At 42.0% G+C, this 17133-nt stretch overlaps 1 protein-coding gene across 1 annotated transcript in view; it reads left to right on the plus strand.

Moving 5' to 3' along the window:
• PLCL2 (phospholipase C like 2) overlaps nt 1–9081 on the plus strand; it is a 312705-nt gene extending 303624 nt beyond the window's left edge. The window contains exon 7 of the mRNA XM_082257834.1: nt 8087–9081. Within this exon, the coding sequence (XP_082113960.1) occupies nt 8087–8266 (180 nt within the window). The 3' untranslated portion in view covers nt 8267–9081. The remainder of the gene's footprint in view (nt 1–8086) is intronic.
• Nucleotides 9082–17133: the final 8052 nt, after the last annotated feature.

Genomic DNA, 17133 nt, shown 5'->3' on the forward strand with positions numbered 1-17133 from the left:
TTTTACTGTACTTTTTATGTATGTATATATATACGTATATATACTTTAACTTATTTGTAGATTTTATTATATTATAATTTATGATTTTGTGTTTCAAACTTTATCATACCCGAGATGTTATAAAGAACAACGCACAGTAAAAAAAAAATCATATGTAAATAGTTGGTTTGGGCTGCTCTTTCTTAAGAATTACATGCAAAATAATGGTACTGCTTTCAGCACCTAAAATCCGAAAGAATCATACCGCCAGGGAGGTTAAGAGGCTCCTCTGTCCTCCACTCGTTACCTGTATTAATAGCACCTGTTTGAACTTCTTATCAGTATAAAAGACAACTGTCCACAACCTTGCCAAGACCAAAGAGCTGTTGAAGGACACCAGAAACAAAATTGTACACCTTCACCAGGCTGGGAAGACTGCAATAGGCAAGCAGCTTGGTGTGAAGAAATCAACTGTGGGAGCAATTTTTAGAAAATGGAAGACATAAAAGACCACTGATAATCTCCCTCGATCTGGGGATCCACACAAGATCTTACCCAGTGGGGTCAAAATGATCACAAGAAGGGTGAGCAAAAATCCCAGAACCACATGGGGGGAACCTAGTAAATGACCTGCAGAGAGCTAGTAACAAAGGCTACCATCAGTAACACACTACGCTGCCAAGTACTCAAATCCTGCAGTGCCAGATGTGTCCCCCTGCTTAAGCCAACTATGAAATGTATGCGGTGCAGTAGAAGTGCAAATTCGCTGCAAATTTAGTCCTGTGCATTTTTCTGAATAGTACGGTGGGATTCAGATCTGTTTCCATAGAAGGCAGTGAGCCTGGAATTTGCATCTAAATCACACATCTCATCGGTTTTGAACATTAATTCAATTAGAAAAAAACTGTGGGCGTCCCGGAAGGGCCAGGTACGGATTTTAAGGGGAACCCAGCACCAACTTTTTGTTAAAAAAAAAAAGGTGTGCCCCCCCCCCCAAAAAATCCATACCAGATACTTATCTGAGCATGCAGCTAGTTGGGGGGGAGGTAATTATGTACCCCATACTCATTCACCAAAAAAAGTGTCGAAAAGAAATAAAATAGTTTTTTGACATTTCCTTTATTAAAAAACAATGTTCCCCTTGGTGTAGATCCAGCGACAATCACTTTTGACCCGATAAAAGCAAAAGGCTCATGCTGTCTGCCTGCTCCGCCATCTGACAATTCTTAAATAGCTAAGGGGAAGGGCCACCTGGTGACATCACCTGATGGCACCGCCCTGTGTGACATCATTGACCGGTGAATGCTGAGTTGGTGACATCACATGGTAAGGGGTCACCTGGTGATGTCGCTGGGTAATCCCGCCCCTTAGCTATTTAAGAACTGTCAGATGGCGGAGCTGGCAGACGGTGGGAGACTTCAGCATGAGCGAGCTTTTTTTTTTTTCTATTTTAATTATTAATTTTATGCAAACAAATGACGATTTCACAACCATTTAAATATGCTCTATTTTTGTGAATTTTACATTTACATAACTTTTTTTGAATTTCAATTTTATTTTTTACATCCAATGAGAAGAGAATGCCCTGGTAAATAATGAGCAGGTTTGTACATTGACACTACAATGCCCTGCATTACAAAGAGATGTAAAAAAAAAAAAAAGCTGCCGTTCTAAGGTAATATGCATACTGTATCCCATATTGGTACCTCTGCTTCCTGCAGCCTGCCATAATCAATTGCATTATTACTTTCTTAGAATTCCTACAGCATTTCTTTGTATTTTGTGTTCCAGCACATAGAAGTAACAGTGGCATAATTCATGAAAGAACAAGAAAACAAGAATCGCTGTCTGAACCTTGCAGGGTCCCAGTGTAGAGTGAAATGTCAATTATATGCCTCAGTAAGGTCTTTCACCGTGTCTGCTTTGAATTAAAGCGTGTCTGTTTTTCTGGTTTAATTAGAACTGAGGCATCCTAACTAGCCTACATGAAAGCATACACAGATACCACAAGGAGTTTCCAATGTGTCATTTGACATTGCAGACAATAAGTGGAAGGAGGTCACTATATTGCTTCCCTCTACATTTCTTTGGCAGAACCCTGTGTCACACTGTGCAACAGTAATACTGTAATCATTGTTTAAAAGACCAATTACATCTCTCCAATTCTTGTACAGTATCGGGAGAAGGAAAGAAAACGGCTTAGGTCTAGTTCATGCTGATACCTGTGATCCTTGATTAGGCCGTGTGTATTTGGGGCTTGAGCTTCCAGATGCTGTGTACAGGTAGCCAATTCAAGTCTGTGGGGATGCAGTGGCTGTACAAACACAGCCACTCATCCTATTTATTAAAAAAAAAAAAAAATTATGTTTCCTAATCATATATCACAGGACAAGGGAACTCAGGGCTGCTGTTAGAAACTACAAGGCCCCATACAGACAAGCTGACACAGGTCCCTTACAGGCAATGCTTCAGTTCTGAATGAACACCGGAATGATTGGTACCGATCACTCATTCTGTTCATTCAGGAAAGGAAGGGGCTGGTAAATATGACACCAGACCCTTCCTCCACTCTCCATCTTGAAGGATCTTATTGTGTGCTTGCAACTGCATATAGAGAGTAGGGATGCCTGGCAGCATTGTGGGGAAAGTGGGGGCACACAGGGGGGCCTGGGCAGCAGGTGGAAATGTATGGTGCACAAGGAGGGTGACTGGTGTGGCAGGAAGGGGGTGGCAACTACTGGAAGCCTTTCCCTGTGGCTTTCTCTGCAGCAGCTGAAAACCAACTGGAGGGAGAAGAGAAGAAGCCAGCTTTCAGCTGCTGCAGAGAGAGCCACACAGGGGATTGGTTCCAGAAATTGCCCCCCCCCCTCCCTGCCCACATCCAATTAACCCTGCTGCCCTGGGCCCCGTACAGAAGGACCAGCGGTACCCCCTTATCCACAGCCCTCTGGGTTTACTGCCACCTACAGAGAAATTGGGTACTGGCAAGCAAAGCTGTAAGGACAGCCCAGTAAACCCCACTCACTCCCAGCATGCCTGTTTTTTGCTAGTGTCCTTAGAAGAACAGACGTTTTGTCTCTGCTCAGAGAGTAGAAACCATTTCCTTTTTTATCTTTCTTCAAGGCTCTTCTGTCAAGATTCATAGCTGCCTCATAGCCACTGTAGTCTCCTTTTGCAGTTTTCTAGGTTAGTTGACTGTGCTGAGCTTTGGGGAACTGTACCTGTACACTGCTGAAAAAAAGATACAGAGCTGGCCTGTAAAGTTGCTGTGGCCACTGGATTCTGCATGTGGTGTTCACTTTGGCACCTAGTGCAATGCGCGAGTTAATGTCAGAGTGCTATATAGGTACGGGGCCGTGGTCCATCCACCACTGGAGCCCTGTGTCCAAAGACCCCTTTTCATGTTTACAATTCCCCTTCAGAACAGGAACACTGGATCAGTAGGGAATGTACCTGCTGAAGCCTGTTCTACCTAGCACTCTCTGATTCCTGCATTACCAAGCACTTTCATGCTTCCTAAGCAGGTTTTAAAATTTAGACCAGGCTTTCTGTATGTGAGAGGTAGCAAGGAAAGACATCCCAGCTTTCCCAGCAGATGTGTTCCAGGATCACCAGATTATACAGAGAAAAGCACTAGTGGACTGAGGCATTACAAACATTGCGTGAATGAAAAACAAATCTACTTAGCAGATAGGCTATGCTTTCTGTATAAAATCATAAAATACAAAAGTGCAGCGCAAAAAAGACTACTCACAATTCCACAAGGAAGATAAAGTCCAACAAATTAAGGTGAGGTGAACCAGTCCAAGAGATCCATATGTGGGAAGACAGAAATTTGCAGACACACGGTATGTGTGACAATCCCTCCACCGCTGAGATGTTTGCTCACTCACCTTAATGGTCTCCTGAACTAACAGGGAGTCAATAGCGCGTGTCCCCTTAGGGGTATTAAGTAGCCAGTACAGCAGATACCGATCTCCCAGGAAATTCACAGGTACATGTAAATACAAGAAGATATTTAAAACAATCATATGCAGCTCGTAAAACAAGAAATGTGAGATCCGTCTTACAGGATGGCAGTGGGTAGCTCCTCCCCCCATACGTGTTCTGTCCAATAGGACTTCGTCAGCAGGAACCTGGATCTGTTGGATGTAATGCGTACAGGAGCTATGCTTTGATGGTGTCACCCGCTGCCATCCTGTGAGATGGATCTCGCATTTCTTTTGGCCCACCGAATCGCAGTAAAATTGCGTAAACAGAATCGTGGAATGCCTGTCATCCAAAAAAAGTACAAGAACTACTTTTGGGCGACAGGCGTTTCACGATTTTGTTTGCGCAATTGTACTGCGATTAGTTGGCGGCAAATTCGCGCCTCATTTGGTGTGCCATTACAAATACCAGGAATCGCACGGGCGTCCCGCTATTTGCAATGATTCGAGATGCGAGCAGAATCGCAACGATTCTCCACGCGATCTGAGATGCCAATATGTGAACATATTAGTTACAGAACATGTAAGGCTGGCCATACACAGTTCAAATCTCTTCATGCTGAACCAGCCAAGATTCTAACCGTTAATGGGGCGGCTGAATGTATCAAGTGGGTCGTTCGATCAACATGGGTACAACCAGCCTTGCTGGATTCTCTTGCGATTTTTTTGCTATTGGCTGCTATAGGCGCTGGATATAATCACGGTTTTCTCCTAGCGGGGATAGCCCCCCCCCCCCCTCGCCGGGAGAAGACAATGGCCGAGTAGGAGGGATTCCCGCATCAGCACTGTGTTGATGGGGGAATCAGGCAAATTTTTTTCTTGCAGGAAATAAAATTAGCTCCATGTTTGGCAGGCCTATGTTGGGTATTATGACCCTTCTTAGGCAATATAAATGTTTGTGGTCAGTGGCCCACTAGTTAGTGAAGCAACAATATTATTGACAGTCCTGAAGCTTGCAATGGCAGCACCCATATTTCTGTTACATTTAAATAATCATCGGAAGCACAGCTGGTGTTCTGTAGTTCCGTTCAATAACTTAGCTTACCCACTGTGTAATGATTATCTGGAAAAATGTAATTTCTGAGGTGTCGCTTTCATTTTTTCCAGATGTGATAATGTTGAACCTTGTCAGGTGTGACAATTGGTAACGCTCAAGCTGCATTGTTAGAGAACGTATGTCTGTTTTTAGATGCTCCAACAAGCTCATGTTTACTACTGATATCCTGTTAAGAGATGCACAGATGGTTGATTGGCCAAGGACTGCCAAGAAATGTTTTATGGTTTCTTATTTATGTGTATAATTTATGCCCACATTTGTTTAACTTGGACTCTGTATATGTCACAAATGTTAAGGCAGCCCATAAATTGATTATTTTTCTTTCATTCAACCAGGAGGTTGAATGAAAAAAAAAAAAAGATCCGATTCCCCCATCCAGACATTTGAGGTGAATGGGGGAATTCTTCCTCCTGTGGTATTGCATTCTGACAGCAGGAAGCTGTCATTAAAAAAACAAAAAAAATTAGTAAGAGTGGTATTGCCTAAAATCTTTATTTTCTCCTATGAAGTAGCAGATATTTACCTCAGAGTGAAAATTGTTTTGGGAGTCAATAATTTAAAATGATTGTAAACCCTATTTTTTTTTAATAACAAACATGTTATACCTACCTGCTCTGTGCAGTGGGTTTTGCACACAACAGCCCCGATCCTCTTCTTCTCGGGTCCCCTGCTGCTGGCTCCTCGCCCTTGCTAAGTGCCCCCATAGCAAGCCGTCCATATACACACAGAGCGCAGCTCAGCCCCACTCCCCGCTGCTGTGTCTGAGCATCTGAGGAGGGAGAGAGCAGCCGCTCTCATGCACATTGCTAGATGGAGATCAGACTCAGGTAAGTATAAGTAGGGGCTGGGAGTGGGGGAACTGCACTCAGAAGATTTTTTTCAGCCTTTAGAACCACTTTAAAGTGGTAGTAAAGCCTCCATTATTTACTTGTACCTACAGGTAAGCCTAAAATATGGCCTTACCTCTAGGTACAGTAAATATCTCCTAAACTTGCACCGTTTAGGAGATATCTACTATAGTAGTAGCCGGTGACATCACTGGCGCATGTGCACTGCGCCAGTAATGGACAGCGTGCCGTCTGTTGAGAGTGCCATGGAGCAGCCGTGACTCCCTCATGCTGGATTGACGTCATCTTGGCTTGGCCAGTCAAACAGGCAAAGTCGGCAATCCCGGGAGGAAGACCAAGTGAAGATGGAAGCCTCATCAGTGGTGAAACTTCGTTCTAAGGTAAGTCTTTCATAATGTGCTAGTATGCGATGCAGTTTTTTTTGCGGCTTACTAGCGCTTCAAGTGCATTGCGCGTTGCTGTCCATCTAACATGTTTTCAGGCAAAGGAAGCTGAAGGGGCAGGTTTTCAGGTAGTATACAGGAAAGGGGAGTAAAGACATGTGACATGTAAAGAGTGGCTGTACCCAAATACAAATATTTTGTAAGTATTCCAAGTGATACTAAAGTCTAATTCTTTTTTTTTATTATTTAAAAATAACAAACATGTTATACTTACCTGCTCTGTGCAGTTGGATTTGCACAGAGCAGCCCAGATCCTTCTCTTCTCAGGGTCCCTTGTCGGTGCTCCTGGCCTCTCCCTCCTGCCGAGTGCCCCCACAGCAAGCAGCTTGCTATGGAGTCATCCGAGCCAAGACGCTGCTCTGCGGGTCCATTCAGATAAGGAGCCGTGGTTCGGCCCCACCCCCTCTCTCGCCCCACTGCTGTCTCAGCCAATGAGGAGAGTGAGTCCTGGGCAGCCAAGACTCTTGTAAAACATCACTGGATCGAGATAGGCTCAGGTAAGTATTATGGGGTCTGAGGAGGGCTGCTGCACACAGGTTTTTTTTATCTTAATGCATTAAGTTAAAAAAAAAAACTTCTGACTTTAGAACTTCTTTGATGCCAACTGTGGGAAAGTTGGGAAAGCTCCATATACAAGGCCAATGCTCTTCATTTTGTTCAGTTTTTTATTATATGACTTTTTATAATCTTTTACAAACAAAATATCTCATCTGCATAAAATGATACACTGTAAATGAAGTTTAGCTAGGTAGCTATTCACTCATGTGTGTATGGCTACATCTGTTTCATGATAAGTATCTCTCTCTCTCTCTCTATATATATATATATATATATATATATATATATATATATATATATATATAAATTCATGTTGTTTGCCATGGTCAAATAAAATGACATATTACATGACCATATCTAGGTAGAAAGCTACACACCTTATATTACATGTTATTGCTATAGCATTTTATCTCTTGGTGTTTATCCAAGGTGATAAATTACTGTATATGGAATAACAAATAGAGCATGGGTATCATTGCATGGTTTTCCATGAGCCTCCTGGACTTTCCATCATTGGGTGAGCAGATCAGCAATCTTGGCGATCCTTAGCGTTAAACAACTGTTTATACAAATTGACCAAAGCCAACTAAGGTGGTTGGGGGGTATTGCTTCTCTCTGGAGACGTTTTATACACATTCAACTGTGATACAGCCTTGGGGCCGTTAGTCACATCCAGATTTAGATTTTTTTTTGCCCCTCTAGGCAAGCTGTCTTTGCCAACCTCTCTCACCCCTATTGACTGTCTAGCCTTAGTATAACTTTAATAAAAAAAATAAAGGTCATAGCAACACAAGGCACACGGAGTCTAGGAGGGGAATTAGAGAGTTCACTTACTTTACATCAGTACAACTAGAAAAGTAGATCTACTGTTCCCCTCCTGTGCCAGTAATTCTGTTACAGGTGTACAGAACCAATAAAGTGCTTTTTTGACGGTAAGGAACATGATGTGATGGCAGCTCGTTGCCTTAGACCATGCCTTTTTGTTGGCTATGCAGAAACCTATCCGAGCATAATATGCCACCCATTTTGTCTTGAAAACCCCCAGAAAGAAATATTGGTAACCAGGAAAAATAGGACTGGACTGTTCATCATGCCTCAACCACACTAGGATAAGCAGCTTGAAAATTGACTTTTCTGTAAGCAAAGGCATTATCCTGTGTTTCTAACATTATCCCCTAAATCTAATTCAGATTTTTTTGTTTAATCCTGCAGGGACAAGCGGATCTTCTCAAGTATGCCAAAACAGAAACCAGCGAGAACCTAAAGCAAATTCACTATGCTGCTTTATCATGTGGACTAAACAAGGCAACCGCCGGAAGCACAGAGGTCTCCAAACCTAGACGAAGCCTGGAAGTCATACCAGAAAAAGCAGGGGACGAAACTGGTGACTGAAGCGCCAAAACCTACAGCCTGGAGCGCTGATCTTGGTTACATTTCTAGACCTAGGACCAATGTAGCTGCACAAGATGTTTGCTTTGCACTTACTAAAAGAAAAACAACACAAATATATTATTTTTTTGAAGCACAACTGGAGGTTGCCAAGTCTGTTCATCTGCAAATTCATGGATTTTTCAATGCAGGAATTAATACTGCAGATTGAAGCTGGCGCCGCTGGCCAAAAGTGAGCGTGTGGAAAAATAATAGACCTGATAGACTAGAAAACAGGTAGTGAGGTACTTGCTGCTTTAAGAAGTGTAGCAGTGTTTTAAAGTTAGATTTTAATAGATTATAAATATATATTTAAATAAGAAAAAACCTCACATTTCATAAAACGTGTGCTTATTGTAAAATATATAGTGCTCAAAGGACTAAAATGTGTTGCACTGAATAGTATGTTTTAAGACATGGCTGGTAACTTTGTGTTCTGATTGAGCCATATTGTATATAAATAAAGAACATAGGATGCAATAAACCTTAGAGCACCAGATACCTGTGCACTGTAGGTAGCCAAAACACAAAAAATAACCCTCAAAATGTGCACTTCACATTACACACAGAGTAGGTCATTTTGCCACAAAATTTTAGAACTGTTAATATCTAATGTAAAAGTGACCAAATTTGAAGATATATTGTAAATATATATATTCTTTTTTATTTTGTGATGTGTCCACTTTAAAGAAAAAAAGTTTTATTATCTTATTTGTCATGCATTTTAACAGATATTATAGCCTTTTTGTTTTAATTTAATAAAAGGGTGGAGAAAACTATTGTGTAGTAATGTCTTTTGGAAAGGGGCTGTACTAAAGCAAATTGCATTGACCATGGAGTGGAAACTTTGATTTTTATAAATTTGTCATTACAATTTTTTTATAATGAATAATAGGACATACAAGCACTGAAATCCTAAAATATACAAACCTAAAACATGAATATAAACCTCAGGGAAGTAGTGGAAACTTTTAGCCTAGGCCAAATTCAACTACATGGCCCTTTTCGTATATCAAGCCTGTATGTGGGCTTTACCTTTGTGCAAACACAGCACAGCATACAGAATGGGACAATGTGGACTAGGGAATGTACAAACACAGCAAACAGAAAGGGACGGTGTGGAACTGGGAATGTGTACAGCACACTGTATAGAGTCAAGTGATGTGGAATAGGGAATATATAGCTAGGAGTACAGAATGCAGAAGTGTGGAATAGATATTTGCCACAACATACATATGTAGCGCTACCCCCGTAGTAGCTGCTGATTAGGATGGGTCCTCTGTTCTTTGCCTCAACCTTTCCAAGAACCTCAGCCTCTCTAATGCACCAAGTTGAGTGGAAAAACATACAATATCACAGGAATGACTGAAAGTAATACTTGATACCCAGGAGTAGTGCTACATCAAAGAAAACAGACAATAAACCCGGTAGTAGAGGCAAACTTAATATATTGCCACTAGGCAAGCATAAAATAGATTAAAAATGTTTATAAAATTTAGCATACAAAGTGATTAACAGTAAGGACTAGGCATATGATGATATAGCATCCAGATCAGCATAGACAAGGCCACCTCAAATTAGGCAGTGAGCAGTAGCAGTTTAATCCACTATCTAGTGCTGGAACTATACTGTTAGAGCACATTTATGGCAGCGAGGTTAATTCTAGATTAGACTATGCACTGTCCAGAAGAAAAAGAGAATGGTAATGGAGGTGACAGGGAACAATGGGAGTTTGCAGAATAATTATTACAGGAAAAGCAGTCCTTTGAGATGTTCTTCTGCCAGCTAACGTTGGGGCCCTTTAGAAGCCTTGGTGCACTTAACAGTCCCAGTTAACCTTCATGCAGTATAGGTACAGTATAGTCTTGGCACAGGTGCAAGGTAGATGTGGTTCAGATGTCAAAGGTATATTATATGGATGGCATAGGTGCAGTCTAGGTTTGGCATAAGTGCGGTATTGGTGTTGTATGGATTGGATATACTTGGTGTTGTGCTGTCAGTGACTCAGTCCCTGCTAAATGTAATAGATCAGCGGTGGGAAGTATAGGGGTAGAGGATGCTCCGTTCTCCCTGTGGCAGCAGTTCAGGTGTGATTGCTGTGGTCTGTGCTGTGCTGCCCTGGGTGTGCCTGCCCACAGATATGATGCTCTGGTCACTCACCTCATGGATATTATATGTGCACAAGGACCGATGTGCACACCTCAGCTCCCGCGCTGCAAAGAGGTAGAAGTTTCCTGTGCTGTCTGGTAAAGGTGTTCCACCACTCCCCTTCCTCCTCAATGTCCTATGGGAACTGTATTGTGAAGGTCCATAAGTCCCATTCTGTGCTTGCTGTTCCAGACTACAACTCCAATGATCCTCAGCGTTCTGCATAGACATCCATAGGCTTTCCTGGCTAAAGCTCTCCCTTTGCTGACTGGAGGCAATAGTGCAACATTTAGCATAACAGCAGAAAGTAAAAGCAACTTTTTGTAAAGAAGAAAATGTCTCCTGTAGTCCAGCACCTGGCTACATAGAATAGGGTAGTGTGGAATAGGGAATGCACATTACAGACTACAGAATGAGGTGGTGTAAATAGGGAATGTGCAGAACGTTGTGCGGAGTGAGGGGATGTGAAATAAGGAATGTAAAGGACAGCATACAGAATGACTGTGTATGAAACTTGGAATGTACAGAAAAAAGCAGGGGGAAATAGGGAATATACAACACAGCATACATAATAGGGTGGATTTGCTTTGCACAAGAAGTTGCACTGTGCAAGGGAATATTCCCGGAGCTTAATGAATCTGGTAAAAATTTTCTTTGCAAAGAATACCCAACTGTGTGCAAAGAAAATAGAAAAAAACAGCAAGCTTGCTTGCACATAATTGGATGATGGACATCAACAGGTGTTCAGCTTTCCCACCATTCACTAAGCTTTGGGGAAAATTCCCTTGCACAGTGCAACTTCCTTGCAAAGTGTCTATTTGCCTTTAGTAAACCAACCCCAATAAGGAGGAGTGGAATAGGGAGTGAACATGTTTTTAAAATGTTTTTCACAAATTTAGATCAGGTTGCTACATGTATGTCTTAGAGAATGAGTAATGACATCCATGTTCGGAAGCTCCATCCAATGCCCAACGCACTTGATTGCAGTGGGACGTCCTCAGGGGCTAACCCTTTGGAGTAAAATTTCTCCATCAACTCTTTTTTCGACAATGCTTCCAATACATGCAATCGTAGCATGATCTACCCCCAAAAAAATGTTTATACTGTTTATACTTTCTCCGACTCCAACATGTGGCTAGGACATACAGAACTGTCACATACAGATTTGGAACACATCCTTCTAACAACTGGTAATCCCAAACTACTGGTCCCCCAGTATTACGCAGCATTATGACTGCAAAATGTGAACAAAACTTCTATATTAGAGATAAATGACAAAATAAGCTTCCACAACTCACCTTACAGGATTGTCAATCTAGTTCAACGAATAAAATGACAAACGTTTACAACTAAAAATCTATTGTACTACTTTAAAACTATATACATTAAAAGTCTAACCTTTTTACTGCTTCTGTGGTTGTGGAATGGAAGCAGATTTTCTCTACTCTTTGTGGTCCTGCCATTTTATATGACCAGTGGTGTAACTACCATCATATCAGCCCACACGACTACTATAGGGCCTGGGGCAGAGGGAAGAGTGGTGAGAAACCAGAGAGGTGTGATTTGTTCTGTCTTCTTCACAGGAGGTAACAGTACAGTTGGACTTCATTCGAGCAGTAGCAGAGGTAGCTGCTTTAGGGAGAGGTTGCTAAAGGGGACCTTTGACAGGAAGACACTAAGAGATTATTACTGCCAGCAAAGCAAAATCAGAATAAGCTGCTTCAAGACATGTGAGAAAGCTCAGTTAGGTGTGTGTGTTTAGTCTATGTATGTGTTAGGGCCAGGTCACACTACTGATACTGTCTGTTGGTGACAGCTCCTCAGGAACAGAATCACTATGCAGGTTTGAGGAAATACTCACTTAGCTCCATGAGTGACTCACTTGCTGTCAAGTTGAGCGTGCCACTGCTCCATCTTTGAGGAAAACTGTTCAAGAAATCATTTGTTGTAATCCTGCCAACAAGTAAGTGAAGCGTGGAGTTTCCTCTCTGTGCTCTGCCTAGTTTTCCAGTCACTGGCTATCTTTCCCTGACAGTCTACTTACTACTACTGACAACCCATTTAACCACTTCCCTACCGCGCCAATTCTGGCACTTCACTCCTATATGTAAAAAGCATTGTTTTGCTAAATTACTCCGAACCTCCAAACAGTATATGTTTTTTTGTGCAGAGATCCTAGGGAATAAAATGGCTGTCATTGCAACTTTTTATATCACGTGGTATTTGTGCAGCAACGTTTTTCTTTTTTAAAACATTTGTGAATTAAAAGAGAAAAAAAACACTAAAGTTAGCCCACTTTTTTTTTATAATGTGAAAAATGTTGTTACGCCAAGTAACATGTCACACTTTAAAAATGCGCACACTTTTGAAATAGCGCCAAACTTCGGTACATAAAAATCTTCATAGGTAACGCTTGAAAATTTTTTGCAGGTTACCTGTTTAGTGTTACAGAGAAGGTCTTGGGCTCTCACTCAAACGTTTGCGGCGATACCCCACATGTGTGGATTAAACAACGTTTACATATGTGGGTGCGACTTGCAAATGAGTTCACTTCCGTGTGCGGGGACAGGGCACTTCAGAATTTTTTTTCTCTTACGTCCTCTCACAGCCGCAGCCCATTCAGTATTCCTTCACGAGTGGGTAATGCGCCCTCTCTGCAGGAGTAGTTAAAAGTTTAACAACAAAAGCTTTACACACAATACACCTCTAGGGGGCTGTCCCTCAGGCATTACCCATCAGCCTCTAGGCGCTGCTCTTCAGTTTCCTGGGTTCGTGCTGACTTGGCGCCGATTGATCAGTCTCCATTTTGGGTGAGGGCAGGCTTCTGGCTTCCTTGTGTGGGCAGCAGCCATTTTCTGACCCTTTGGCGCCGGTTCGGGCGCCGTCTTTACTATTCCTCCCATTGTTTTTTTATAGCCATCCATTATACTGTGGCTCAGGGCATAGCTTTGGCCTATAGTGCATGAGGTCACTTCCTTTTCACTTGTTCCTTCACTGCAGCAGCGCGTGTGGGGTCTGGCAAGTACAATGTGATACTGCGGGGCTGATTTTTTGCTGTTTTTTGGGCATTTTCCCTGAAAACTGTACTTTCTCGCTTGCTATATCAGTTTTAAAGGGGTCTCCACTGACCGTGCAGATTTGCGGTGTGGGCCGTGGGAACCGCTGATTTAAAGGGCCAGTGTCCAAAAATTGTGTTATTTGCAAAATGGAGTCCCAGGATAGCAAATTCACCGCAGACCTGGTTGTTGCTTCAGCAACTCCTGAATCCTCTTCCATGGCCTCCTTATCTGCTGCACTTGCGACCTTGGCGTCCTAGGTGGATCTGCTGATGTCTGAACGCACTACTCAAAAACGGCCGATGCCCTCTCAGTTTTTTCTGACTCAGAGCCTGAGGGGATGTGGAGGAAAGGAAGTCCAGATAAAGCCAGCTCAGTGAGGCGAGAGGAGAGTGGAAGGAGATTGAATAGCTAAGGAGAATGGAAGTAACCCCAGCAGAGGAAGGCGATTTTAGACCTGGAAACAGGTCTAAACTGGCAGTGAGCGCAGTGGTAAATCGTGGTGGGAGTCACTGTACAATTGTATTAACTGAAAGCCACAAGGGTGAAGGTGGAAAAACTGCGGGATATGAGAAGCACATTTAAAAGGAAAAATATTTGAAAGAAGAAAGAGTTTTGGGAGGACCTGTTCGGACGGTCCATTTATCCCTATAAACTGGCAGTTATAAACGGAGTTTTGTTCGTTTACACCCTGCTATCTTCTGTCTGATCCGGTCCGCTAAAAAAAATTGGAAGGGCATTTTTCTTTCTCCGTGTACTCACTAAAGAAAGGCATAGGGAAGACAAAGACATGCTGTTTGATATGACCATTGTTGTACTGCATATTATAAAACCAATAAAATAAATTATTTAAAAAAAAAAAAGGTTCTGAGGAGTAGAGATTACCCAGAAAAAGATTAAAGCTAAACTGCTTTTAAGCAAACTTTTATTTTTGCTATTATTTCATTAAAGTTCCATGTCTGGCCTCTAGCCTCAACGATTGTAATCAAAGTATCAGGTTATACCGCACACTGCATGATGTCATTTTCCCAAGCAATGAATTATTTGCTTGATAAAGTCCACCACTTTCACAGAGTAAGCCAACATTTCATTTAACATTTTTTTACTCTGTGAGTATATTGACCTAGTTATCGTGTGGTTTGCTGTAAAGTTATCAGGGAAATTTTTCAAAGTTCCAGGAAACTTAAAACCCAATTTCTCTAATAAAAACCTTTATTAACCACTTAAGACCCGAAAGATTTTACCCCCTTCCTGACCAGGCCCTATTTTGCGATTCGGCACTGCGTGACTTTAACGGACTATTGCGCAGTTGTGTGACACTGTACCTAAACAAATTTGACGTCCTTTTTTCCCACAAACAGTGCTTTCTTTTGGTGGTATTTGATCACCTGTGCGATTTTTTGATCATGCGTTCTAAACAAAATAAGAGCGACAATTTTGCAAAAATAACAATATTTTTCAAATTTTTTTATATGAAATTCCCCCAAAAAAATGTAAAAATCAAAATTATTTAACATTTTAGGCCAATTTGTTTTCTGCTACATATGTTTGGTAAAAAAAAATCACAATAAGCGTATTTTGATTGGTTTGCGCAAAAGTTATTGCATTTACTAACTAAGGGAAAGATTTTTGTCATTTTTATTGTTTTTTTTTTTTTAATGTCGGCGATCTGCAATTTTTTTTTTTGCGGGACTGCGACATTGCGGCGGACAGATCGGACCCATGACTGACATTTTTGACACTTTTAGGGGTACCAGTGACATTACTACAGTAATCAGTGCTATACATATGCACTGTTACTGTAAAAATGACACTGGCAGGGAAGGGGTTAACTTTATTGGAGAAGGAGGGGTTAAGTGTGTCCCTAGGGGCGTGCTTCTAACTGTGAATGGATGTGGCTTGTTGTGTAACTACAGAAATATACGATCCTACATAGCAGGACCGTATGTTCTCTGCACTTACACAAGGGAGAGTGACAGGCGGCTTTGTTTACATTAGCCGCCTGTCTTTCTCCCTCTGTAACGGACGATCGCGAGGGACCAGTGGACCCGATGCGGGGATAACAGTGAACGAGCGGGTGCGGGAGCTCGCCCCCTATTGGCTCGCAGGCGAGTGACGTACCCATGCGTCACTTTGCCTGCATGGGGCTGACCGCCGCAGTATATGTACTTGCGGCGGTCGGCAAGCGGTTAAGATTCTGCAGGAGTACCCATATACAGTACATCCGGAAAGTATTCACAGCGCTTCACTTTTTCCACATTTTGTTATATTACAGCCTTATTCCAAAATGGATTCAAATAATAATTTTCCTCAAAATTCTACAAACAATACCCCATCATGACAATGTGAAAGAAGTTTGTTTGAAATCTTTGCAAATGTATTAAAAATAAAAAGCAAAGAAATTCCCATGTACAGTATCTCACAAAAGTGAGTATACCCCTCACATTTTTGTAAATATTTTATAATTTTTTTTCATGTAAAAACACTGAAGAAATGACATTTTGCTACAATGTAAAGTAGTTAGTGTACAGCTTGTATAACAGTGTAAATTTGCTGCCCCCTCAAATAACTCAACACACAGCCATTAATGTCTAAACTGCTGGCAACAAAATTGAGTACACCCCTAAGTGGAAATGTCCAAATTGGGCCCAATTAGCTATTTTCCCTCCCCGGGGTCATGTGACTCATTAGTGTTACAAGGTCTCAGGTGTGAATGTGGAGCAGGTCTGTTAACCACTTTACCACCGGAGGATTTTGCTGTCTTCCGTCCAGGCCACTTTTTGCGATTCGGCGCTGTGCGACTTCAACTGACAATTGCGCGGTCGTGCGACGCCGTACCCAAACGAAATTTACGTCCTTTTTTTCCCACAAACAGAGCTTTCTTTTGGTGGTTTTTGATCACCTGTGCGATTTTTACTTTTTGCGCTATAAACAAAAAAAGAGCGTTTATTTTGAAAAAATAACAATATTTTTAACATTTTTTTATATGAAATTCCTCCCAAAAAAGATGTAAAAACCAATTTTTTAAAAAATTTTTGGCCAATTTGTTTTCTGCTACCTATGTTTGGTAAAAAAATCACAATAAGCGTATTTTGATTGGTTTGCGCAAAAGTTATTGCGTTTACTAACAAAGGGAAAGATTTCTGTCATTTTTGGTGTTTTTTTTTTTTTTAACGCGTAATGGCGGCGATCTGCGATTTTTTTTGTGGGACTGCGACATTGCGGCGGACAGATCGGACCCTTGACTGACATTTTTGACACTTTTGGGGTTACCAGTGACATTACTGCAGTAATCAGTGCTATATATATGCACTGTTACTGTAAAAATGACACTGGCAGGGAAGGGGTTAATTTTATTGGAGAGGGAGGGGTTAATGTATGCCTGGTGCTTACTGACGTGTAGGGGGGGAGGTGACTGAGTGAGTCATGGACAGATCGGATGTCCAGCTATGCTGAACAGTCCGATCTGTCACTCCCTGTCACTATGGAGATCCGCCCGCTTGTGTTTACACAGGCGGGCGGATCTCCACACTAGATCCCCGGCGATCGGGGCAGAGCAGCGGCGATCGCCGCTGCTCCTCCCCTGGCCCGACTCCCGCTGTGAATGAAAACAGCGGGAGCGAGCCT

Source organism: Pelophylax lessonae (assembly GCF_965119305.1).
Source record: "Pelophylax lessonae genome assembly, chromosome: 5".
Classification (NCBI taxonomy): Eukaryota; Metazoa; Chordata; class Amphibia; order Anura; family Ranidae; genus Pelophylax; species Pelophylax lessonae.